This window comes from Labeo rohita, chromosome 20, assembly GCF_022985175.1.
Source record: "Labeo rohita strain BAU-BD-2019 chromosome 20, IGBB_LRoh.1.0, whole genome shotgun sequence".
Lineage (NCBI taxonomy): Eukaryota > Metazoa > Chordata > Actinopteri > Cypriniformes > Cyprinidae > Labeo > Labeo rohita.
In genome coordinates, this window is record NC_066888.1 from 1226514 (window position 1) to 1254402 (window position 27889).

Consider the following 27889-nt stretch of genomic DNA (forward strand, 5'->3'; position numbering starts at 1 on the left):
TACAAAAAAAATATGGTTCCAGTACCGCATATAAAAACAATAAAGGCATAATCAGAAAAATCAAGCCTTGTGCATCATAGGGAATAACATTTAGCGATTTGTACAGTTCGGTTGATACCTTTATCTCAAATGGTGGCAGATGAATTTAAGTAGATAAGTGAAGATGAATTTTAAGATGAATTTGATGAATTTAAGTGGGTATATAAAATATTCCAAAAATATGGTTTCAGTAATGTAGACTTATGTAAAAAATCCAGGCATTATCAGAAAAAACAAGCCTTGTGCATTATGTTGAATAAGACATGATCCAGGGGCTTTGTCGCAAACTGTGGAAATTTGTCCGTGACAGCAAAATCCAGCCAAAAACCCTGTAGTGTAAGCCTGGCTTAAAGGGGTCATCGGATGCCCATTTTCCACAAGTTGATATGATTCTTTAGGGTCTTAATGAAAAGTCTATAATATACACTGGTTAAAAATTCTCAATGGTTGTGTAAAACAACACCCTTTTTACCTTGCCAAAATCAGCTCTGCAAAAATCATCTCATTCTGGTCGAGGCTGCTTTAAATGCAAATGAGCTCTGCTTGCCCCGCCCCTCTCTACTCTCTGTGGGTTGACGAGCCTCTTTACTTTAACCACGTTTAGTCACTAAACTTTCTAACACACGTTAATAGGAAAGGTGATCGCAAATATTCATAAAAAAAACCCCTCATACTCACTTCAACTGTAGGTGAATCTGGATCATGAATGATTCACGTGAACATAGACGGATATATGTAGATCGGGAGGCGCATTCCCTTCACAAACATACGTAATCCACTGCATCTTCAGCGGCTCAGATGTCAGGAGTAAATGACGACCACTGTGTTCATTATTACATCCAGCAACACAACACCTCAATCACTCAATTCTTGTCTAACTTACATCCCTGCTCCTGCATCAAAACATGGAGGTTACTGGACTGTTACAGCTGGTCTGAGGTAAGACGCTCATGTCAATCAACTATCGTGGGAGCGGCCTCTGTGGGTGTGATGCCACATAGACAGGCATCTGAGAACGGTTCGATTTGAAAAAGGGGATATTAGTTTTACAGATTAATTAAAAACCACTGCATGGATTTTTATCATTATAGGGTAGATTTGTACATACACTGCCAACACACATTAATGTTCAAACAACATGTAAAAGTGAACTTAGCATCTGATGACCCCTTTAAATGAGACCAACGCTGTTTCAGTTTCAGAAATTAATTATTTTTGGCTTGATGTTTAGCTACACTTAGACTTACTGTTTTTAATTATTTTTCTGAAGACCCTTCAATTTAAAGGATTTGTTATGGAGTAGAGGAGCTAAAATAGTTTTCATCTTTCTATCTGTATTTATAATGTTAGTAAACATTTAGCTTTATTCACCGGCATTTTATATGATCCTATTAAAGAATGTAGCTATAATCAACAATATGACTTAGCCTTTACACCACTTTTCTTCTCTCTCTCTCTCAAAAACACAGTATAAAAGCAGGCACAGGCACATCCGTGTCGTTTTTTTTCATTGCATTTTTTTTTCCATGGGCATTTCGTTGTTCATGGTAAATTGTCTGAACGAATTTACCGGTATGAGAAGTAAATTCACATTACATTATCAGTAAACTACGAGTACTGTGCTCTGTGTGAATGCAGAACAAGTTTACCGGTATGAGCTTGAACGAGTCAATCATAGTCAATCTAAATCTAAAGTCATCTAATACAGTGTGTCTGGACCAAAAGCAGCTGCATGAATGTGAACATTTGGCACAAAAATGAAAAACATTAACAAAAACACTAACTGCGTATGTTTACAAACACAAAACCAGGAGGGGCAGCTGTTTAAAGGTCTTTTTTGAACTACCACATTCAAGGCCTAGAAACATGGTAAGGACATCGTTAAAATAATCCATGTGACATCAGTGGTTCAACTGTAATGTTATAAAGCTACAAGAGTCATTTTTTTGTGTGCAAAGAAAACAAAAATAATGACTTTATTCAACTATTTCTTGTTTTCTGTTCAGTCTCCGCCACCATTCATGAGAGTACCAAGACGTTCTGACGCAGAATGTCCATCTCTCTTAGTTCATCGCATGTATATTCTGGTTCAGATAAGGAAGGCTGGGCAAAAAAAATGCTAATGCTCAGAGATGTTTATGTACAGTGTGCATCTTCCTCTGCATGTAAACAAAGTGCAGCGTATCTGGGTTCAGCGTCAGCAGCACCACATGGTACTCTTGTGAACGTGCATCAAACACTGCCACGGATAAGAAGAAATTGTTGAATAAAGTCATTTTTTTAATTTTCTTCGTGCACAAAAAGTATTCTCATAGCTTCAAACAATTACGGTTGAACCAGTGATGTCACATGGACCATTTTTTTGCAGAGATCTCACAAGAGGTCACAGAAACCTTTCCAATGCAAGTTAAATAGTAATATAACACTTAGAAATGACATCTAATTTCGTAGAAACAAAGCGTTGCCCGTTTTATTGATGCAAAGATGAGTAGTGGTGATATTTAGTACAACACTTGCAACTGCCTTTTATCACTTAATTAGAAGCACCACAAATTAAGTTGAGTCATCTGTTATAGGGACTACTGAACAGACACTTGGATGTTGATTTTTAAAATAATATTAAATAAGCTTAAAAAAAAAAAAAAAACTTGCATTTTTACAACACCATAAGTGTGTCCCATCAGGTAATGACAAGTACACACTTGTGGTCTTCATCCTCATACAGGAAATACACAAAGTGTGAGTATTTGGACAAGGCATTGATGTGAGCCTCTTTAAAGCTTTGAATGCATTTCGTTTACATTCAGGCCCAGATCTTACAGTGCAGTGTGTTGAAGTCTTCATGCACTAGAGGGCAGCACTGCAGCATTAGGGAAAGACATGAAGTGATTCAGATGGCCTGCCACAAACAAATCTACTCCTTAACCATCACTTACAAGCAGAAAATCAAAAAGAGCAAACACCAAGTTGACAAACAAGAAGCAACTTGTTTAGAAGTCATATTTATTGTAAAAAGTTCCAGACATTACCCAGTTAACAGACACTGATGCTAAACATGTGCCAGGATCACAGTGCATTCAAGGCAAATACATTGAGCAACATACGAAGCGCGTTAAACCGCTGAAGACATATTAGGATTGAGCAGCTAATGAACATGTAAACAACAGCAAACCTCACAGAGATCAACAGACGTGCTGCATGAGGCCAAAGACTGACAGATCCATATGCAGCTCAAAACCGCCTCAGATAAAACAAAAACCCAAGTGAAAATACAAACGAAAAGACGTGTGAAGTGAGATTCATGCAAATCAGCTCAAACCTTCTCAGCAAATCAAAACACAGCAGAGAAACACAGACGTGTCTGAGGAACAGCTGAGAAACACATATGGAGGAAAGGATCTGTCATGCGTCTAATACAGTGAAGCCTCATGTCAACCGGATTCATTGATGTAATGATTGTAGACGCAAGTAATAGTTGCAACATGAGCCTCATGAAAAGCATCAGAACACTCAAAAGGTCACATTAATATCTCATAGATATATTAAACAAATAAATTTACATATTAGACAATTAATTGTTTAGATTATAATTAAGTGGCAAAGAGACAAACAATCTGATTGATACAACCAGTTAGAAGTGTGAAGAGCTCTTCATGTTGAGCTTAAAAGGGTCATTTTTCTCTTGGAATCTAAAAACACAGACTCAGTACATGAACATACAGGCTCTAAAAGAGTCCTAAAAGACTCACATCAACACTTGGCACTATTAATGGACTCTACTGCACTCTATAGCACCAAAAACAAACAAAAAAAACACCCTGTCTAAAAGTGTTAAAAACGTTTTAAGATCAGTCCTGGGTCAGAAGCACTTCCTGAAAATGATCTGCGGGCCGAACTCCTCGTACTCGTCAGCGCTGATCCAGGCACTGCAGAGGTCGGGCATGTTGGCCAGCGCCGCTCCTCCACACCACACGGAGAAGTCCCGATCGCTCGGGCTGCTGACCCGCACGCATGTGCTCAGATCCGCGGGACACATGAGCCTGATCTCCTGCTGCAGGCGCGTGGGGAGGCCCGACAGCATCGTGTTCCCACCTGCAGGACAGACACGTCACACACACAGCAGAGAGAGCAGCGAGTAGGGATGCTCATGAACCATTAACCCACAGAAAGAATTTTGACTGATTAATACAATCAGTTAAATGGTTTAAAAGGTCATTTAATTTTTTTTTTTCTCAGTAAGTTATCAAAATATTTCAAAACGTTTGCTGGATAAACTCACATAGGCCTATAAGGTTAAGTCGCATTTTATTATTACTTTGAGAAACAGACCTGAACAGTATTCAGAAAACAAGAATGAAAAATATAAGCAGCTAGGGTGTAACAAACTAATGTTGGCTCTCTCATATGACAAATCCAAATGTTTCCTTGCATTCCAATATCCACATAAAACAAATTGTTTGGCATAATATCACAGCAGTATGTCGATAATGATTAAGCATCAACATACTGAAGACTAAAACAAAACAAAAAACAACCCAAAAAAAAAAAAAAAAAAAAAAAACCCCACCACACACCACAACTCTGCATACAAGCTACTGGTTGCAGTTTCTTTTGTTTTGTTAATCAAGTAAAAATATTTACCGTATAGGCCTATGCATTCATTTTATAATATAATATAATATAATATAATATAATATAATATAATATAATATATATAATATATAATATAATAATATATATAATATATTATAATATATTATATACACACAGTAGTCAACATTAGAAGTGGATCAAGTTAATCAAAATTGTCCTAAGACAAGAATGGGTATTGTTGTGGTTTTAGCACAACTTTGATGAAAGGTTTTGATCCACTTCAAATGTTGACTACTGTGTGTATATTATTTTTATTATATTATATTAATATAATTATAATATTATATTATAATTAGCATTTCTTTCTGGCTGCTTTGTACTTTGGCTTTTAGCGAGTCACAGACACTTATCCTTTCTAAAACAATTAGATTCTAATTTAAAATAAACTTGTCGGTTAATGGTTAATAATCGGTTAACGAGTGTCGACTGTCGGTTAGGAAAATTAACCGAAATGAACATCCCTACTGATGAGCACACAACATCGTCTCAATCTCACCTGACAGGAGGATGTTTCCCACAAAACTGCGCCGCAAGTCGATGTCTGACTGCAGGATGGATCTGAACACGCTCTCGTGCATCCCATAATGATCTCGTCCGATCAGTTCCGGCCTGAAGAGGATTTCAGGTGCCCTGTGACACGATATCAAACAATCAATCACCTGATGCTGGGAACATTAAAAGTCTTATGCCACACAAACACACAGGCCCTGACAGTCTCACAAGGTTAAGGGTAAAATTAAGTTCTGAACACACAAGCAGTGGTTTATTGTCAGTGAACATCCTAACCTGCTTTAGATGAATGTGTACATATTGTAAATGGTAGGGATGTGACGAGATCTTGCAAGATCCAAGGCGTCTCGCAGGACCAGTCGGATCTCGCGAGATCTCGTGACAATATCCTTGCAAAATATTTTGTAGTGTTTACATTAGAGCTGCACGCTTAATCCTTAATATAGAGATCTCGACTCGAACACCCATGCAATCTTTTTTCTGAATGACAACGATTTAGCTATGTCTATTACGACTATAGCTATCACTGATTGGACATATTAGAAAATATATTTTTGTGTCATATAAACTTAGCGATTTTTTGTAAACGTTTCTTTACAGAACATCACCATAAACACAAACACAAGATAGAAGGTAATATACATAGAATGAAAAATTGTCATAAAAATCCTTATTAAATGGCAAAAATTACTTACATTTATGGGTCTGCTTGCTTGAGTGAGCAGCACTGTTGGAAATTTCTCTTAGCCCTTCGTTTGAAGTGAGGTCCCGAAAAATCTTTGTTTGGAGGGCTATCTAGCCCTTCCCCTTCCCCCTACCCCTCCAACCAAAAGAGGATTGAGACCCCCCTACCCCTACATGTGAACGCGCCAAACGGAGGGGTAGGGGAAAGTGTAGGGGTAAGGAAGAGAATTGGGCCTTAAGCTATGAACATCTTGTCAGAACCACTAGTAAATTTTGTTTTTCTAATCTTTTTTTCCTCCAGAATCGTGAGAGAATCATGGTCTCCAATTTATTAAAAACAGCTGGGATTCTCAATTTATCCAGAATGTTCAAATGTTTATTACTGCATATAATTAATTAAAATTGAAGTTTAAATTTCATAAAGTTCAAAATGCACCTACATTTTTTGCACTGTCTTTTTCAGTTGAATTAAAAAAAAAAAAAAAAAAAAAAAAAAACATTTCCCTATACATTTCATCATTGACGATATCTTAAAAGTTTAAAAATCTTGTTATCGTGAACCCAGTCTCATGTCTCGTGGGATAAGTGTCTCGTCACACCCCTAGTAAATGGCAAATTAAAATGCATAAAACGACATCTGAGACTCCAGCAGAAGCATGAGGCGGTGGGTTACCTAAAGCGTTCAGTGGCTAGTGAGACGATCCCTCCATCAGGAAGAGTGTAGTGCACCTCTGAGGCAGAGGTTTCTGTGTTCTTCAGCTCGGCGTCGTAATCCAGTGCCACACAGCAGCATCTTTCCTTCATCTCGCGCACGATCTCCAGCTCTGCAGATGTGCGCAAACACACACCCTGCTCCAGCAGCAGCTGAAACAAAACCACAACACAAAAACTGAGCCATATGAGAACATTTACATGACACTAGGCAGTTCTTAACTTTTTAACTTATAATGGACTGACATGGTGTCCTGATTTTGAACTTCCAAAATACAGTTTAAAAGCAGCTTCAAAATGATCACAAATGCAGTTGTAAATGATCCCAGCCGAGGAAGGTTTTTTTTTAATAAACACACAGTTTATATACTTTTATATACTTATCTCAAATGCTCGTCTTGTCTTACTCTGCCTGAACTCGGTTTTGTTCCGGTTCATGACAGTTAGTGTATGTTGAAAAACTCCCATCTCATGTTCTCCCTCAACTTCAAAATCGTCCTATATCGCTGTTTTACCTTTTTTGTCAAGGGTGTTTGATCTTCTTTGCATGTTCACTTTGCTAAGACTGGGTCGGTACTTCTGCAGTGATGTAGGATGATTTTGAAATGATTTTTGAAGTTGAGGGAGAAAATACGATTGGAGTTTTTTGACATACTCTGTCATGAGCCGGAACAAAAACAGAGGTCGGGAAGAGCAAGATGAGATGAGGGTTTGGGATTAAAAGTATTTAAATTGTTTTTTTTTTATAAATGTAAATAACCAATTGTTTCACTAGGTAAGATCCTTCTTCCTCAGCTGGGATCATTTACAAACGCATTTGTGATTGTTTGAAGCCGCATTTAAACTATTTTGGAAATTCAAACTCAGGGCACCATATCAGTCCATTATATGGAGAAAAATGCTGAATTGTTTTTCCAAAAAACAATTTCTTTACAACTAAAGAAAGAAAGACATGAACATCTTGGATGACATGGGGGTGACTACATTATATGTGAATCTTTGTTTTGGAAGTGGACTTTAAACTATAATGAATGCGTTTATAAAAACGCTCCTTGCTAGAGATATTTTGCAAGCAGACTACAAATTTCTTTCCTGTGGTAAATGTGTTGCTGCACATTAACGAGCAACAAAACCTCACTTATTCGAATTTAGTTATAAAATTGACATTTTGAAAGCTGAGACTGTGTTTCATATTGTAAGTAAAGCACAAAGCTTACTGCAACTTGTTGGATGCCAGACACTACAGGTAATGTTTAGTGATTAGCATTCACAAAATAGACACTGACAGTCAGAACTAACCACTGTTGGGGTAAACACATTACAAGTAACACTAATTACATAATGAGATTACTTATTTCAAGTAACTAGTAAAGTAAAATTGCAATGCATTACTTTCCATAAAGCGATGCAATTAGTTACTTTTTCATGGAGTAATGCAATATTGTAATACATTAATATTATAAGTAACTTTCCCAGACAGTGAAACTAATCATTGGCAAAACACCAAACACCGTTTCAGTCAGTAACCATTTCAGTCTCCTTAATTCAGGTCCATCAGTCATTCTCAGCAGTACTCATATGCACCTTCTGGAGCTGTAGGGTGACGTGGGATCCGGCCAGGTCAAAGCGCTGCACGGCATGAGGCAGACAGTAACCCTCAAACACAGGAACACTGTGACTGATGCCGTCACCAGAGTCCAGAACCACACCTGAACACACACACACAGCACCATATTACACTCAGACATGCTGAAGATGTTAAACTCTTTAAAACGTAAGTGGAGCTGACTGACCGGTTGTTCGTCCCGAGGCGTAGAGCGCCAGAACAGCCTGCACCGCCACAAACGTGAGCGGGACGCTGAAGGCCTCAAACATCAGCTCCACCATGCGCTGGCGGTTCTGCAGCGGGTTCATGGCAGCTTCGGTCAGCAGCACCGGATGATCCTCAGGAGACACACACAGCTGCTGGAACGTGTGATGCCAGATCTACAATACACACAGCTAGAACATCACAACAACATCCTGCACAACTCAACCACGTGAACAAAGAAGTTCCTTTATGAAACACTCAAGTGAAAGTCTTTGTTTGGTGGAGACCAGGGCTTTTCTTGTTTTGTTTGTACTGTGGCATAAAGAAACATTCACAGCTTCTACGGTTCATCCAGAAACAATGTTTACATAAACACCAGGGGCTGGTTGCATAAAAGGCCTAGACTAGTGTTACAATTTAATCTAATTTAAGACTGGTCACAACTAAATCTGTTACAAAACAGATTGTCTAACTTGAAACCCTGATGAGCTGAAAATACAGACAAACAAACAACTAAAAATCTATTGAGAAGTTTTGAATGTTACCGTATCAGTACCCTTAAAAAAAAAAAAAAAAAAAAAAAAAAATTTCGATTTCTAATATTTATACGCTGCTCAAAAAAAATAAAGGGAACACTTAAACAACACAGTGTAACTCCAAGTCAATCACACTTCTGTGAAATCAAACTGCCCACTTAGGAAGCAACACTGACTGACAATTTCACATGCTGTTGTGCAAATGGAATAGACAACAGGTGGAAATTATAGGCAATTAGCAAGACACCCCCAATAAAAGAGTGGTTCTGCAGGTGGTGACCACAGACCACTTCTCAGTTCCTATGCTTTCTGGCTGATGTTTTGGTCACTTTTGAATGCTGGCGGTGCTTTCACTCTAGTGGTAGCATGAGACGGAGTCTACAACCCACACAAGTGGCTCAGGTAGTGCAGCTCATCCAGGATGGCACATCAATGCGAGCTGTAGCAAGAAGGTTTGCTGTGTCTGTCAGCGTAGTGTCCAGAGCATGGAGGCGCTACCAGGAGACAGGCCAGTACATCAGGAAACGTGGAGGAGGCCGTGGGAGGGCAACAACCCAGCAGCAGGACCGCTACCTCCGCCTTTGTGCAAGGAGGAACAGGAGCAGCACTGCCAGAGCCCTGCAAAATGACCTCCAGCTGGCCACAAATGTGCATGTGTCTGCTCAAACGGTCAGAAACAGACTCCATGAGGGTGGTATGAGGGCCCGACGTCCACAGGTGGGGGTTGTGCTTACAGCCCAACACCATGCAGGACGTTTGGCATTTGCCAGAGAACACCAAGATTGGCAAATTCGCTACTGGCGCCCTGTGCTCTTCACAGATGAAAGCAGGTTCACACTGAGCACATGTGACAGACGTGACAGAGTCTGGAGACGCCGTGGAGAACGTTCTGCTGCCTGCGACATCCTCCAGCATGACCGGTTTGGCAGTGGGTCAGTAATGGCGTGGGGTGGCATTTCTTTGGCGAGCCGCACAGACCTCCATGTGCTCGCCAGAGGTAGCCTGACTGCCATTAGGTACCGAGATGAGATCCTCAGACGCTTGTGAGACCATATGCCGGTGCAGTTGGCCCTGGGTTCCTCCTAATGCAAGACAATGCTAGACCTCCTGTGGCTGGAGTGTGTCAGCAGTTCCTGCAAGACGAAGGCATTGATGCTATGGACTGGCCCACCCGTTCCCCAGACCTGAATCCAATTGAGCACATCTGGGACATCATGTCTCGCTCCATCCACCAACGCCACGTTGCACCACAGACTGTCCAGGAGTTGGCGGATGCTTTAGTCCAGGTCTGGGAGGAGATCCCTTAGGAGACCATCTGCCACCTCATCAGGAGCATGCCCAGGTGTTGTAGGGAGGTCATACAGGCACGTGGAGGCCACACACACTACTGAGCCTCATTTTGACTTGTTTTAAGGACATTCCATCAAAGTTGGATCAGCCCGTAGTGTGTTTTTCTACTTGAGTGTGACTCCAAATCCAGACCTCCATGGGTTAATAAATTTCATTTTCATTGATAATTTGTGTGCGATTTTGTTTTCGGCACATTCAACTATGTAAAGAACAAAGTATTTAATAAGAATCATTCATTCATTCAGATCTAGGATGTGTTATTTTAGTGTTCCCTTTATTTTTTTGAGCAGTGCATTTCATTTTTAATATTGCGAAACATTATTTGAATGCATCATTGTATGATATTTATAAGAACAAGAGCCTGAGAGAATGAGAATAAGTCATTCCTTTAAAATTATAACTCATGATTACTGAAGCATTAAATTCATTTTACTGGCTTAAATTTTTACTTTCAAGTGTATTACGAGGGTCCTTGAGGTTTGAGGTTCCCTTAAACGTTCATTTTTTTTTTTTTTTTTTTTTTTTTTTTAAAAACACTACACATCTTTTCTGGGCCCTTCTCTTTCTGGTTTATGACAGGTAAGGAAACATGGCAGATAAAATCCGTCAGTCCAGTCAAAGAAAGAATATCAAATACCTAAAGATACTGTCTGCTGGTTCAGGTGTAGCGAACATCTTATGAAGACTCTCTCAGTATTATAAGCACTGACTGTGTTAAGAGCAGTGCACAGCAACACACTCGCATGACTCACCATCTCCATCTCATCCCAGTTGCTCACAATGCCGTTTCTTATGGGATATTTCAGGGTTAGCACTCCTCTCATGTGCTGCGCATCATGCCCAACATACAGCTCTTTGTCCACACTGCCGTTCATTACTTCCTGCAATACAAGCAAATCATATTCAGTCCAGATCAACAGAAGTTCATGCCTTATAGTCATATTTATCAGATTAAAGTCATTGCCGTTACAATGTGACACCATAATCGAGCAGTTGAGATTTGCTATTATATTTTGCTTTATCCACAAGCACACAGAAGGTGAGTACCTCATATTTGGGACGCCCGATGACTGTGGGGAACACAGTAGTTGGAATGTCCTGGTCTGCAAATCCAGCCTTCATCAGACCAGAGCCTGTGTCCAGTATGATGGGTGTTTTATAATCACTCATCTAATTCACAACAGGGAACAGACAAACAAACAGCTGTCTGGAACAGAGACTCATGTAATCAACAGTCTACGGTCAACAAGAGCAACTACACCGACTAACTAAAGGTGAGAGACAAGTGACTAGACTTTAAGCAATTTTCTAACACAACTCATTACCTTTCATAAAAAGTAACTAAGTAACTCAGTTACTTTATGGAAAAATATTGTAATGCATTATTTTTAAAAGTAACTCCAACATTGCTTATGAGAGCAATTTCATGCAGTTTTAGGTGAAGCGGTTATTTAAACAATAAATAACTTGAAAATAATTAATTAATTAATTAATTAATTAATAAATAATAATAATAATAATAATAATAATAATAAAAATAAAATATATTATTATTATTATTATTATTATTATTATTATTATTATTATTATTATTATTATTATTATTATTATTATTATTATTGACCAATAACACTGGGTTCAAACTCTCATTGCAATCATGCTGATATTTAGTGAAAAATAGCAATAGCAAATGTCAGCTTCACCATCTTTAATAACTATATTAACATGGCCTACACAGATCATACACCCCTACCGTCACCCCTAGAGTAGAGCACTTTGAGTAAGGACTGTGGTCTGCACCTGTCTGGTGGACGTGTGGAGCTGCAGCTGGTTGAGTGTAGATCCACAGGCCGCTCTCATGGATCCTCCACCATCATAGACCCCATCACTGCCCACACACGGCCCAGTCACCACCAGAGACCTGGAGTCATCAGGCATTACCGTGGAGGAGCACGAGTTCTTTGGCACCTCTTTACTGCACAGCACTGCCGTGTTGTTGTTATTGTTCTGCATGAGCTTTGAAGAAATGACTGACAACCCTGATTCCACCTGCGCTTCAGAGTCTGATGCGTGTCTCTTCTCTTGATTACAAACACTATCATTCTGAACCACCCTTCGTGGTGTGGGCACTGGAGTGATCGAGATGCCTCCAGGATCAAACGCACCTTGTACGTCATCACTCTCCTGAGTCGAATAAGCTTCACCGCTCTTCAGCTCTGCTTGATCCACAGCAGGATCTCCATCTGTACAGCCGCAGGAAGACGTTTCATCTCCTGAAAGCTCAGCATGGACGTTTGTGCTGGCCAGGTGCGATGGGATATCACTGGAGTCCATGGCTTCCAGTTTCCCAGTCTCAGACAAAATGCTTTCTGCATCAGGCTCACCAAGACAAGACTGGACATCCTGAAGGAATTCAGAGTCAGTAGCTGCAGGACATCCGAGGCTCGTGGCAGAAACAGGCTGGCTTTTTGAACTCACAGGCTCAGAAGTCAAAGTAGAGTCTGTGAGCTCAGCATCTTCAGCTTGATTTGGACGGGTGCACTCCTCTGCGTTTGAAATCAAATCAGAAGTGGTCTTCTCAGTGTCTGTATGGGGAGTTTCATCGGAGTCTGGAAGTGATTCAGGACTCTGCTGCTGCTGGAGCCTACACTTCCTCAACTCATCATCTAGATTTTTCAGCTTTGAGTTCCTCTCCATGACCGAACACTTTACAACTCTGCGCCCTTTGTTCGACCTCTTCTTCACCTTGTTCACTTTCTTAATTTCTCTGCTCAGGTTTCTCTCCATCTTCTCCACTTCCTGTTTCTCCTGTTCCAGCTGTTGAAGGAACATCCTCCTCTCTCTGCAGGAGCTGCGTGTGGTGACGTGATCCAGCGTCGGCTCCTCAGATTCAAGACTTTCAGTTTCTGTGCAGCGCAGTGCCTCGAGTTTCAAGTGCTCCTCCCTAATTTGCTCCTCAAGAACTTCAATGTCTCTAAGATCTCGAAGAATTCCACTTCGGTGTACCACAGTACATCTAGTGTCCAGCTGCACAGGCCCTTCACACGTGGATGGACTTTTATGGGATAATCCTGAGGCATCAGAGTCTTCTTCACAAATCTCACTAGATTTCATAGTCTCAGAGTCTAGGGAAGTGAGGTCACTCTGAAGGACATCGTCCAATCCAATCACACCAGACTCGGCCAGCTCTCTTGGGGACATCTAAAAGGAAAAGTGCAGACACGTTCAGATATTCTAGTTGTTCACACACAAATGTCAGTCATCAGATCACATTCAAGTAGACTGTAAATAAACGAGCATGTTCACTTAGAAACAGATGCTACATTTAGGTTAACAAACAAAACTAGGCTGTGAGAAAAAGTCCTATTAACACCTTGTACATCTGGCATCAGCCAGAGCAACACTCACCATACTGTGCTGGTGTCCTTCAGTCCATAAGGGCCAGTGTTTGTGCAGGTCCTCTGATCTCAAAAGTTCATCCAAGACCACTTCCTGTGCAAGCACATTCTCTTCCTCCTGAAAAATTATTGAGAGTAAAACAGCGGTATAAAAATCTCAGATGTACTTGGAGGTTTTTGCATCTCAAGTCTTCATATGATTATACATGACGTGAAGCAAATATGTGACATGACAACAGAAGAGATGCAGAAGACAAACACCTGCAGTATCTCAGCTGCTCGGTCTAAAGTCTCCTCCACCTCTTTCAGCTCTTGTTGCTCTCTCTGAACCCAGTCACCAAGAGACGCATCCAACCTACCCAACAGAGAACACAAACCCTTAGAATAAACCACACATCTGGAACATCCAGCAGAAGCAGGACAGGGACATCTGACTCTGTGTTACTGCTCACTCAGTCAAAAATGAAACCTGAAAATGTGTTCACCCTCAGGCCATTCAACATATAGAGGAGTTTTTTCTTCATCAGATTTGTAGAAATGTGGCATTCCACCACTTGCTCACTAAAGAAACCTCTGTAGTGAATGGGTGCCAACAGAATGAGGGTCCAAACAGCTGATGAAAACGTTACAAATTCACACCACTCCTCCTTTAATTGATGTACAGAAGTCCACTTCCAGAACAAAAAGGTACAGATAATTTACTCAACCCCTTGTCATCCAAAATGTTCATGTCTTTCAGTCGATAAGAAATTGTTTCTTGAGAAAAACATTCCTAAATTCTTCTCCATATAGTGGACTTTAATGGTTTGGAACTTCCAAAATGCAGTTTTTTTTTTTTTGTTCTGAAAGTGGACTTCTTTAACATCTTAAGACAAAAACAGTGTGTATGCAAGAAGCAAAAATCAACCAAGATATTTTTAACTTCAAATTTTCACTTCTGGCTAAAATAAGAGGCCATAAGCCACAAAACGCTTTCCCCAGTGCAAAAGTCTCCCGTTGTCTTAGACCAAAACCCACCCACATTTATCAGACCACTTTTCTTTTTTTTTTCCTCCCCCCCACTGGAGGAAGAACTAGTATGGATTATGGAGTCAAATTTGAGTTATAAATGTCTTAAATGATGGATTTGTTTCAGCTTTAGTCTTCTCAAGATGTTAACTGAGGGACTGGAGTGATGCGGATTACTTGTGGATTGTGTTTTTAAATCAGCTGTTTGGACTCTCATTCTGATGGCACCCATTCACTGCAGAGGATTCACTGATTAGCAAGTGATGTAATGCTCCATTTCCCCAAATCTGTTCCCATGAAGAAACACCCTCAGGCCATCCAAGATGTAGACGAGTTAGAATAAGTTACTAGCAAGACAAAAAATAAATAAATAAAAGGTCTAACCTTTCATAGGAGTCCCGTCTGAGGTTGTGTAGATCAAACGTGTCCCAGAGAAGAGAAGGATCTCCATCCACTGTGCTGCTGGGCTTGTCCTCATTATCCGTTAAGGTACTAGACAGAACATTTCCCATGGGATTCAGCTCCAACTCCTCAAAGCTGTCCTGACTCCTGTGCTGCTGACTGCGAGCGGATCCCAGGTTATCAGTCTGCGCAGGCCGATCTCGTGCCTGGTCTGAGCACTCAGAGAAGCTGGGGCTCCTCGTGTCCCTCCGCGTGTTGGAAGAGCTGGGCGTAATGGTGACCGTATAAGAGCTCTCCAGATCATCTATTGGGAGGCTCAGCCAGGGGTTCTTGGGTAGCGTAGCAGAACGCTTCACCTTGATCTCAAGGTTCAGAGAGTCTGAGGTTATTTTGGGAACAATCTGAATACTGGCATGAGTGGAGTCCCTCTTTAAACTAAATCCCAGATCCTCACGCTGATCTTCAGAATCAGACACGCTAACAATGTTCTCCCCATGAATCTGTCCACGAAGAGGTTTCGACTTAAAGCCGCTGTCTCCAGAGTCTCCATTTACTAGAATCCTAGGGAGCAGCTCTCTTCTACTCCTGCCATCCAAGTGACTGCTACCCGCTCCATCAAAACCAGAGTCAAAGGAGCTAAGTGATGGAGGTTTGCCTGCAGCCGATCCCAAAGCAGATGAGATCTGGTGATGACAGTCGGCAACAGAAGGCCACTTGGATAAATCACACAAGCTCTCACATTGAGAAACCGCATGAGCGGCCGAGTCTGGAGCCAGACTGCTGGTAATGCGCTCATCCTCAGGGGAAGTGATGCCAGAGGTCTTCTGGTGGCCCTTGAGGTACTCATACTGCCACTGGAGGGCAAGCTGAAGGTCATGAAGAGGGACAGCACCAGGTGAGGTCAAGAGTCTCCTCAGAGTCATGCATCTGTGGATGATCAAAGCTCAAGTCAAGTAGGATGCATTTCTTAATATTCTGATATGGCATTTCTAAACCAACCAACAGACCCTTTTCACAGTCACTGGGTTCTCAGAAGCAGAAATTATTATAACTTTTCTATAGTAATTAAACTACAAATCAGTTTTGCATTCCCAAGAGGTTAATATAAACTGATTAACCTGACACTTTGACACATAAGTGGCCCTTAATTTTCACTACACGTACCTGTGAGACAACTGTGTGCCGGTATGCCGAACGGGAGGGTCCGTTATAACATTAGAGAGATGTGCCAGCTTCACCAGCTCCTGCACCTCTGGGCAGGGGTTTCTCCTGAGGAAGGCCTCGACTCCTCGTCGGCAGCTGGACAGGCCGGATCGCAGGTCAGGGGAACTGCTCATCTCACAATGTCCACTCCACAGCAGCTCCTGCAGGAGGCTCTCGCGGAGCACTAGGCTGTACCAGTTCTTACACTATTCAGAATCAAAACAACTCAAGTTACATATTTGAGTGTGAAGCCACAAACACACAAAACGCTCCTTGTTCTGTGCATGACAAATGACACCGTTCATGCGTCTAATATGATTACTTTTCAACCACACGAATCTGAACTGTTGTACATTTCTGACACATGAACAAAAACTATTTCTCACTTACAGAAGTTGTTTAAATCTACTTATTCTTAAAGACATACTAGAAAAATCACTGATTTCCAGCTTTCCACCCAAACACCAAACACAGAGCACCACACCCGTGTACCAAGCGCACATACTCTGTTGTAGGTGTGATGGAAGTCAGACACGATCCTCAGAGTCTGATGCAGATGTTGAACAGCAGAGCGGAGGTTCTCCTTTAATCTGGACAAATCCTCCACCCACGGCTCCGTAGGCTTCCTCTCACTTAATGGAACGGTCTCCGCTAAAGTGTGGACGACGTCCTCAGCACGACGAACCAGCGCCTGTTCACAAGATATTTGGTCATACAGATATTCTGCCAGGCATGTGAATGTGACACAGTTTCACGCTCCGATTGCCTCACTGGAAAATTGTTGCATTAATACAGGTCAATACAATGTAGCCTTTCATTTCATTAAACGCATCAGATATTGACCACATGAGTCAATCGTAAGGTCTTATTCAACAGCCTGATGAAAATAGGACAACAAGATGACAGAAGCAAGCTAACCCTGGGAGTCTGTTTCTGTGAATCTGATTTCTCAAGGTTTTGCCTCAAAACTGAAGTATACTTTAGGTTTAAGCTGCACACACAACCAACCACACACACCAACTACACTTCATTTAATAGCATGCGTGATCGCAGAATGTTAAACAACAGCCTGGACCAGTGTTTCCACCTAGTGGACAAAATAATTAGAACCAGAGAGAAAAAAAAAAAAGAGAAAAGGTGCATGTACACTCCGCTCATGAACTGTTGGATATTCAGAAACATGATTGCACATGTACAGAATGCATGTACTATGCTGATGATGTGTGTACTATACACATACCCTAATGTACATGTGAAAAACTGAAGTATACTTTAGGTTTAACTGTCTTATCTGGACAGTTACACACCATTGCATGAGTGTATATTGAAGTCTCAAACTCCAGCCGCAGCTCTTCGGCCCTGTGTGCGTCTTTAGCCACTTCAGTCCTGTAGGACTGAACCTTCTCCCTGTGCAGGGCCACCATCTGCTCCTGTATCTGAAATAAGAACACGAGCCGACATGAAATAAACCTCTTACGATAACAAACATTACCAAAACACAGCACTCAGCACTTTTTTTTTTTAATAAGTGTGGATATTAAAGAACTTCCAGATGTAGTATGTACAGATAATGTACTCACCCCCTTGTCATGTCTTTTTTCAGCTGTAAAGAAATTAATTTTTGTGCATATAGTGGACTAGTATTGTGCCCAGAGTTATTCCAATATGTAGTTTAAAGGCGGCTTCAAACGATCCCAGCCGAGGAAGAAGGTTCTTATCTAGCGAAACGATCGAAACGACTGAAGTTGAGGGAGAAAATATGATTGGAGTTTTTTGACCTACCCTAATTGTCTTGAACCAGAATACACAGAGTTCAGGAAGAGAAAGACAAGACGAGTGCTTGAGACGGGGAAAAAAAAAAAAAAAAAAAAAAAAAAAAAAAAAAAAGTATTTAAAGGATTTTTTTTTTTTTTTTTTTGTTTTTTTAATAAAAATAACTGATCATTTCACTAGATAAGACCCTTCTTCAGCTGGGATCGTTTACAACTGCATTTGTGATCGTTTGAAGCTGCATTTAAACTGCATTTTGGAATCTTTACAACTGAAAAAAGAATAGATGACAAGGGGGTAAGTACATTATCTGTACATTTTTGTTTGGACGTGGACTTCAAGACGAAAAAAAAAAAAAAAAAAAAAAAAAAAAAAAATAATAAGCCATGCTCTTTTTAACCCTCTGGTTGTGTTCGGATTCCCGTCACACTTGTGGTGTTCCCGGCCAAAAATGACCAGACTCCAAACAATTGCTTATAAATATATCATTGAGATTTGAGTTGACAAAAAGAATGAATCCAGTATTTGGGAATTAATATAGCATAATGAGAGATTTATAAGCAATTGTTTGAAGCCTGGTCATTTTTGACTGGGAACACCACAAGTGTGACTTTTTGAAATTTTGTCAAAAAAATAAAAGCAAAACTCTGATTAAACATTAAAGCACATTAGTGTGAGAAACTGCAAATTTTTATAATTTCTCATATTGTGAAAATTACTCTATTTTTTGCACTCAAAAAATGAGGTACCTTCTCTCAGAAAAATGAGGCCTATAATTAAACGGATGCAAATATAAACACAAAACCAGTCCTAAATAAAAGAAAACAAGTTGACAAAAGATTGAATCCAATATTTGGTGATAATACAGCATAATGACAGATTTATAAGCAGTTGTTTGGAGTCTGGTCATTTTTGATAAAACCCAAAAAAAAAAAAAAAAAAAAAAAAAAAAATAAATAAATAAATAAATAAGAATTTGACAAAAAAAAAAAATTCTGAGAAGTACTTATACCCTGTGTGAACAAAGTCAGTAAGTTTAAGTCCAATGCGATAACGTTAACTAGTATTTTCAGGAAAAAGAAAACCTTTTCTGGGTCAATTTGAGAGGGTTAAGAATACCTTTAAGATTAAGGTTGTTCTTGGTTCAATCTAGTGATAAGCATTCAGTCTCTGCACAGAATTCTGCTTTGTAAATGGATCAAACAGCGCTGACACAGAAAACCTGAAGTTGTTACATCATTAATTTGAGTTTGTACAACTTTATTTAGAGAGAAATTCAAGCACTTTTAAATGATTTTCAAGTACTTCACAACCATCTCCAGCACTTTAAAGTGAATTTTAATGTTATTTATAATAGAATGACCAAAACAAACATTGTAGTACACACTCATTTAAAATTAACAGAGACATCAAATTAGCAGAGGAGCACTTATTGACTTGGTCATTAATTTCCACTTTTTTGCTTTATAATAATGATTTTGTCATCTCAAAATGTAAAATCTAATAACAGCAGAATATATACATTTTCCATACAAGAACAAGATTTTGCACGTTACTATTGTTAATAAAAGTTTGTATGCCTTTACTGTCAAATGTGTATCATCAAGAAATAAACATGCAATATTTTTTGTAACTGCGCTTATTAATGCAAAACTATTTTGTTTAATTTATCTTTATTTTACCACCATCACAACCCTACTCTGACAAAATACTGGCAAAAATAATACATTCCAGATGTGTAGTAGTAAAGCTGGTGTTCCTGACCTGCTGAGCCTCTCTCTGCAGACGGAGGACCTGCAGTTGGACATGGGCTCTGGAAAAGGCCTGCTGCCACAGCAACTCCACTTTCTCCACCGCTGTGGTTATCCTGACAGAAAGAGAAACACATTAGTATATGGAGACTGTGTTTCTTTGTCTCTGAGCACTAAAGGACTTCTGAAGACACTCATACCGGTTGTAGTTATGAAGCATCTCTAGCGCGGTGTGCGTGTAGAGGAGCGTTCCAGCCATAGCATGAAAACAGGGCTCATTCTCAGGGAAACGCAGTTTCTCCAACAAACCCTCACACTGCTTCAACAAGTCATCCAAACCAAGATCCCTAAATGCACACACACCCCAATTACAACTGGACACAGCTTTCTGCTATCGCATATGTTGGACATGGATTTATATAATGGCCTGTTTGATATGAAAGCGTCGAATGATAAAGACTTTGGTATATCATTTACATTGTATATGCATGTATATCTGTGCAGAATGAAGCAGGCAGGTCTGCTGAAGTAACTGATAAAGACAGCATGTGTTCAAGTAATATTTCTTATGTAAAATGGACATGCTGTACCTGAAAAACTAATCTCTGCCATTTCACCACTGTTCTTCAGCAAAGAAAGGCTTAAGCCTAACTGTATGCTTTTTCTTCGCATAGATTGAGTTTTAAGGCGCTCTGTCGGTCAATAGTCCAGATTCATGCAATAATACACAGCCACATGCAGCTATAAAACCTGTATTGTTTTCTCAATTCATGACAACATGTAAGCCCATTTAAAAAAAAAAAAAAAAAAAAAAAAAAAAGAGATAAGTGCTTGAGTACATTAAAAACCAAATAATTTTGTACTTTTACTCAAGTAGAATTGAAGAGCAGTACCTAAGGTTTGTACTGGATTATCATTTAATTTAAGGTACCTGTACTTTTACTCAAGTACTTGATTTGCATGATTTGTATACTTCATCCACCTCAGACCACTACATGACAGGGTGAACAGACAGCCCTACACATTGGGTTTGAGAGCCAAATCGGATTTGTGTGCAGCAGTTCTTGTAAATCCCTGTAAGATTAGTGATCGGTATGTGCTGGAGAGTTATGACATTCACCTCAAACACTCAACCCAACCAGTACCTCCTGAGCTGCTGGAAGCGCGCCTCATTCACACAGCAAAACTCCCGCAGCCGCTCCAAGTCTGCAGGGACGGGACGTTTCGAGAGCGACTGCAGAGTCGAGATGCAGGATGGCAGTCTGTTCACCACCAACAGGAACTCCTGCACAAACGAGTCAATCTCCTGCACAAACCAGAGGATGAGATGGTCACAAATCATCAAGAAACTAGACTCACCTCCTTAACAGAACCATCTCCACAATTAGCGTTAAAAGTTTTAACAAGGTACCAAAAGAAACAAATATGCCCCATGTTGCCCCTTACCAAAGCCCATGTCCGCTCTCAGCACAAATAAAGGCTCCAATAAGCCTGAATCAGATTTATAGGCTGATATCAAACTCTGAGCGAATGCTGGACGGCTATGACGAGCACACCAGAGACAGCGTGCGGCCCTTTCACATGCTAATGACCTCAAATGATTGTCCTCTGAAGCTTCTCCAGGGCGACACACAATCGAGACGATGTGCTCATGAATACACTCACTAATCAAATGCACATCCGAGTCCACACACACACACTAAACATGCACATACTAAACACGGCCACCTCCAGCAAGCTGCTGAAGAAATGAGGATCCGGGAAATGTTGCCGTTTAAAAAAAAAAAAAAAAAAAAAAAAAAAACAGTGTACAGTACGTCAGCTGTTATCTAAGGCCATCAGGGCTGATCATGAGACCCTGCTGCGGCGTGACGGATCCATCCTGCTGCTGACGGAGCCAAAGAATCAGACACAAACACACTGCTCAATTATGCAACGTCTGCCTGCTCAGATCTGAATAAAGGCTGGAGGGAGGACAGGAACAGGCCATCACATGGATTCAGATCTCATACACGCACACTCTTATTATGCTGGGATCTTTTCACTGGACTCTGAGTTTTTAGAACTGATCTTATAAGAGCATTTGTCCCCTAAACAAATCAGCTAAATCGCACAAACCTTTCCACATTTAGACACCTCATGTCATTTAACACACTTAGCAAGTATCCAAAAAACTCCTACCTTGACAAAGGCAACCCAGCTGTTATGGCAGTATATGAGGTATCCACCCAAACCAGACGTTAACTGGCTTCTGTCAATGTAGTTGGACAGCTCAAAAACCTCTTTGAGGAAGATGCGCTGTTTACATGCAAGAAAAAGACATTCGAGTTCATTAAAAAAAAAAAATAAATAAAATACACACAACCACTGTAATGCAGAAATAAATACGGTTTTAAAATCAAGGATGCAAAATTGATTTCATATTTCGATGAAAACAACTGTTCTTACGTTATAGTCTGAGGTTTTTAATATTGTGTTGGACAACAGGCAGCCATTGTGTCACAAAGGTTGAGAAGCACTGCTGTAAACTACAGCAAACCCTTTCAACTCAGTATGACACGAGGACAAACCATAAACCACTAACATTTAAACCACACAATTAGTTTTTAAAAAGGTTTGGACCAAGAAACGGATGTTTGCGCAGATTTCTCATTCTCATACATGTTCGTTTGAAAACGCATCTTTTTCTCTCCGTTTTGGCCTTCCGTCTACATTGATACAGCGTTTTTGGTCAAGGAAAACGGAGCTTTTTGAAAACGCTCTCCAAAGTGGATAAATTTGAAAACGCTATTTTCGCATTGCAGTGTTGACTGTGAAAACGGAGGCTTTTGAAAATGATGGCGGATGTTTAGTCATGTGATGCATATTGTACCAATAGATATCCATGTTTATACCGGTAATTGTGGCTGTTATGTGCTATTCACTCTCACACTGCTGCTAAAGATATTTGTACACTCTTCATACTACAGTCCTAAAAAGATGACAGAAAACGTACTCTCAGTTGCTATCCTGACTCCTGCAGCTAAACATGAGCGCAGCTGCTTTCTAGATCAAACATGAGAGCGTGCGACATGGACGCGTTAGTGAATGATGAGATATTTCCGTAAATAAATGATCCTGCCAAGAACTGCGTGAAAACTCATGTCTCTTCCATCTGTATCATCTCAGTGAGTTTTTACGCATGTGCAGAATGGCGAATTTAACGTTTTCCTACGTTTCAATTTCGATGAGAAACTTTTGGAAAATGCCTGAAAACGCTAGTGAGGACGGAGAGCATTTTAAAATGAAAACTCAGTTTTCAAATGTATCCGGATTAATGTAGACGTAGCCTTAATAGTGGCCATCATAACTCGAGCTCATGACAGATTCATTCAGACATACTAAAGTACTTTTCTAGCAACTAACAGCGTATAAACACTGGATGACTATCCTGAGGTAATGTCAGGTGACATGTTAGACACGAGCTGGATCTTCCCACAGGTCAAAGCCTGATTACATGAGGCATTCATTTGAGTAAGTTGTTCTGTTTCTTTAAATGCCACCTAACGTTCATTCACGTTTTTGTAATGTAACTAGGGTGCTTCACGTCATTCAAAAGATCACAATGAATGGGAAAAATCTATATTTTGACCCAGCGGGACAAGGCTTCACTGCAGAAGTGTGTAATATGTGGAAGTGAAGGCCTTTACCCTTCATTGAGATGTGTTACTCACTTTAAAGAGGACTGGTCTGTGCTGTTTGGAGCCATTTGGTGTCAGGAGTTTCCCCAGTTGCTTCAGGACATCTTTCTTCTTTGGTTGAACAATATACACAGAATGGATGATCCTTCTGGAAAACTACACAACACAGGACAGAAGAATAGATGTACTGAAGACTCGAGCACAGCATTTTCCATTAACGTTTCACTCGTATTGTGTGTTAATGTAGGGTTGTAAGCATCCTTTGTCCATGTTGAGGACAACGGCTGCCCACCCAGATCCATTATTAGATAAGAGCGGACATGTGACGACAGCAGGCATGTGATCTTCAGCTCTCGGTCTGAGCTCTCTCAAGACTTTAATCTTAACGCAAGCGCAAAACAAGAGTTTAACAAGACACACAAGCATAGAGGAAGAGCTCACCCAACAATCCAGCATTTTTTCATGAAATAAAACTGGTGTTACATAAATCACTATCCATGAAAGCATACAAGACGCTAAACTCCTAAAAAAGTCCATCTGATTTATCTGATTTATTCTCAAATGAAATTTACTAAACAGCCATAGCCCCAAAAACTAATTTGCTCGCATGTTAAGTTTTGGCACATGAAGATGCGTCACACCAGGTTTGACGTCAGTGATGGAAACACCATTCACTGCCGGAGCTCACAAGGTCCATTTACAGTCATGTTTTGAAACCAATTACATGTCATCACAGTCCCATGACAGACAAAAACTAATAGTTCAGCCATGCTGGTACATTCAGAACCAGCTACACCTCACAACCTGGTTACAAAAAGCTTCTTTAATTTGTGGTCTGGGAGTCAAACTTTTAAAATATTTCATTATAGTGGATGCTTTCTTGACTGATATTTTGTGGAGGCTGTTAAAAGTGTGATGGGTTTTAAAGGGTTTCAGAGTTTATCTGCAAACATCTGAGAAACTGAACCAAAGTCTTCAGGATTACTTGAACATCATAGGCAGGACTATTCACCAAACACCATTTCATTTTCTTAGAGCTGTTGTGTGTTGCCAAAATGCCTTCAAGGCCTGGCACAAGGACGATATCTAAAGCTATAAACACAATGACTTGTCCCTCAGTCACACTAATACAACTACAATGGAAGTACAGTGTGACCGAATAAACCTGAACACACTTTCAGAAGTCTTTAAGCATAAGAGCAGCAGATGCGAGCTCTGTAACAGCGGTTCACATGCTGCAACAACATACACACAACCAGGAGAAGAGTGTCACATGCTGCAAATGATGATTCGGATCTGATTTCTACACAAAGCATCAAGGCAATAAAAGCCCACCAGATGTATGGACTGCTGATATACTTATAGTGCTCTGAATATTTACCAAAACTCCACAGAGGAAAACCGCACAGGGTTTGAAACAAGGAGGTGAATGACAGCTTATTCTTGGGTAAACTATTCCTTTCAGCACACATCTAGTGCCATTCAATCACACCACACTGTTAGATTAATAGAGAACTCCACGACTGCTTCAAGTGGATTAAACTGGATGAAAACAGAACAAAAGACATCAAGCCTGTCATCTCTTCCTGCACATATAAAGAGACCAAATGACACTTATAGAAAAGCCAGAATGACACTACATGAGCTAGAATAATAATGCAATGAATACCTCCAGCAACAGAAGAGTTTCAGCGATGAAGCGTGCGATGGCGAGGTTGGCTTGCCTCAAATCAACAACCACAGACACCAGGCTCTCCTCGCCTCTTATACTGTCAACAGAAAAACAAAGGACAACTGTAAGGAGGAGGGAAAAAAAAAAAAAAAAAAAAAAAAAAAAAAAAAAAAAAAAAAAAAAAAGGACAATACACATATCATTCAGGCACTTATGTGCAAATATAAAACACTGTGAGACGTGACTTTAATAGCAAGTTCACAAACATATAAAGACGTTGCTTCATATGACCCGATTGTGTGAAACACAAAATCTCTGTCAGAAAGCTCAAGCTGCTCCACTTCATACATCAATGATCAAGGGATGCCAAGAATTTTAGAAAAGCACCACAAAAGCATCAAAAGTCCATAGTCATAACTCATACTAGACGTCCTCACATCTAAAGGGACTATTAAACAAAAAGATTTGGTCTGCTATAAACTTATATGACTTTCCCGGATTAAATACAAGACATTTTCTAGAATTTGGGTTCATCCATTGCGGTGACTGTTGACTTCCATTGTATTTTACAAAAACAATGTTAATTACTTTTATCATTGAAGAGAGTCATACAGATTTAAAAAGCATGACGGTGATGACGGAGTGACCATTTTTCCATTAACTATTCCTTTAAGACTAAAAACATGTCCTGTTTTAAAAAAAATAGTTCACTCAAAACTGAAAATATCCTCATCCTCAGGCCATCCAAGATATAGAGGAGTTTTCTTTATCAGATTTGGAGAAATGCATCATTCATGGATCCTCTGTTGTGAATGGGTGCCGTCAGAATGAGAGTCCAAACAGCTGATAAAAACACCACAATAATCCACACCACCCCTGTCCATCAGTTAACATCTTGAGCTGCGTGTTTGTAAGAAACAAATCCATCAAGACATTTTTTCACAACTTCATGCAGTTGCATCCAGACTAAAATATCATGGAGTCAATAATCCATAATGTTCCTCCAGTGAACATTTGATCAGCTGTTTGGATTCACGGCAAAGGATCCATTTATGAGCAAGTACAAAAACTCTACTTGGTTCTACTCAAACACAAGAAGATCATGCTGCATAAAAAACACGTTTGACATTAATGATCCTAAACACTGTTGATACTGATGCCTTTAATAAACTATCATGGAGTGCTAATGGGCTAAGTAGAAATGCTATTTGCTGCCTTTGGGCCTTTATGGAGCTCAACAGCACACATCAGCATCCATTCTCGTTATATGGAAAAGAGCAGCTTGTAGATTCTTCAAAATTCTTTTATTCTACATTGAGAGTGATACTTGTTTAGACAGAGTAAAAGCAGAGTTTGCATGAGATGGTGGATTAATTCAAGTGTTTCGTACTTGTGCAGCCGTAGACAGTAGTGTATGAAGTGGGACACCTCCTCTTTGCTCAGCTCCTCTGTTAGTTTACATTGAGCCTCCACAGGAAACACAACCAGGGGACATCCGTGCTGGTCAAAGACACCTGTGGACACACGACCTCCATCAGACCGACACACAGCAGCGCCACACGGGAATGAGCGACTGTAGCGGCTCTTACCGGGGAATATGACCGCACCGGAGCTCAGCACGTGATCTGCGGGCAGGGATGAAGGGGAGCCCCGGAACTCTGAAACGACACACGAACTCACAGCCTGATCTCACCGCATCTCTAACCTGACCTTTTGAGGATTACATTCGCATTGGGCCGCGGAGTGATACAAATTAACACAGATTCTGTGCTCCAATTACAACCCAACCAGTAAACAGATACTGCAGTCAAACTTCATCATCTCTACAGACTCAAAACAGAAGCCGCTGCACTTGTCTCTTACCTGCGCGTCCGCTGTTCATCTTCACCGGAGTTTTACGGTCTCTCATCTGACTCCAATGTTTCCATAATAACTCCTCTGGGAAACTTCATAACAAACTTATTCTGCAGTGGGATCGAGAGACAGCAAGAACCGGAGTAGACGCGAGAGTTTCCGCCATGTTTAGCCCATTCAGCAAACATCACACGGCTAAACGATCCGGAGCCGCGCCGCCGCCAAGAGCGGACCTCATTTATAATGTACAGCTGGTGGGCGGGGCCACGGGAACACGTCCGCCCACAGACTAAAAAATACATTTCAAACTTTCCCATTATTTATATATATATATATATATATCATCATTTTTGAGGTTCATTTTTGCTTAATTTTTGTTATACAGAGCAATCCTTCTGTAATAACTTTATTGAGATGAAGAGTGCTGAAAAACTCACGATGAAGAAATCATCATAGTGATCATTTAATTATGCCCAAACCAAAAAAGTGTCTGGTGAAGATGAAAAACTGTTGTTTTCTGTCATGTCTTGCCTCTCCTCTTGGCAAAACGAATCTCTGTTTACATTTGACCTAATTATGGTGCAAATTTCCAAATAGGTGCTTCACAACCACATAATGTTGAAGGCATCCAGACCGAACAGGAAAATCAGCTCTTCAGAAACACACTCAGATCCTGTTACAAGGAACAAACACGTGTCAGAGACAAATGTGTGTGTCAGTTTCATGCTACAGCTGATGTTATTGTCTTTCAGCAGAATGTGGGTGTTTTAGTTGTCTGGGATGTTGATGGATTGAGTTCTGATGAAATGTCTTTCATTGACACAAAGCTGGACTTGCTCTGTTTTATGATTTCTGTTT

The 27889-nt window shown here is 40.3% G+C and overlaps 1 protein-coding gene across 2 annotated transcripts; it reads right to left on the reverse strand.

Moving 5' to 3' along the window:
- Positions 1-3031: 3031 nt before the first annotated feature.
- LOC127182599 (uncharacterized) lies at positions 3032-27266 on the reverse strand. Of its 2 annotated transcripts, XM_051137928.1 has the most exons (23): positions 27041-27266; positions 26767-26835; positions 26568-26691; positions 25175-25274; positions 23539-23661; positions 22007-22123; positions 20971-21131; positions 20026-20172; positions 19839-19941; positions 17612-17740; positions 16810-16995; positions 16266-16510; positions 15084-16028; positions 13953-14046; positions 13702-13809; positions 12094-13494; positions 11341-11463; positions 11046-11174; positions 8391-8583; positions 8182-8306; positions 6560-6750; positions 5189-5322; positions 3032-4131 (listed from the first exon to the last, which is right to left on the reverse strand). In XM_051137928.1, the coding sequence occupies exons 1-23, from the start codon at positions 27084-27086 to the stop codon at positions 3899-3901; spliced, it is 5226 nt and encodes a 1741-aa protein (XP_050993885.1). In that variant the 5' UTR covers positions 27087-27266; the 3' UTR covers positions 3032-3898. The 2 variants fall into 2 exon arrangements, with proteins under 2 accessions (XP_050993885.1, XP_050993887.1); XM_051137930.1 differs by lacking the exons at positions 23539-23661; positions 25175-25274; positions 26568-26691; positions 26767-26835; positions 27041-27266 and having other exon boundaries at positions 20946-21131.
- Between the last annotated feature and the right edge of the window lie 623 nt (positions 27267-27889).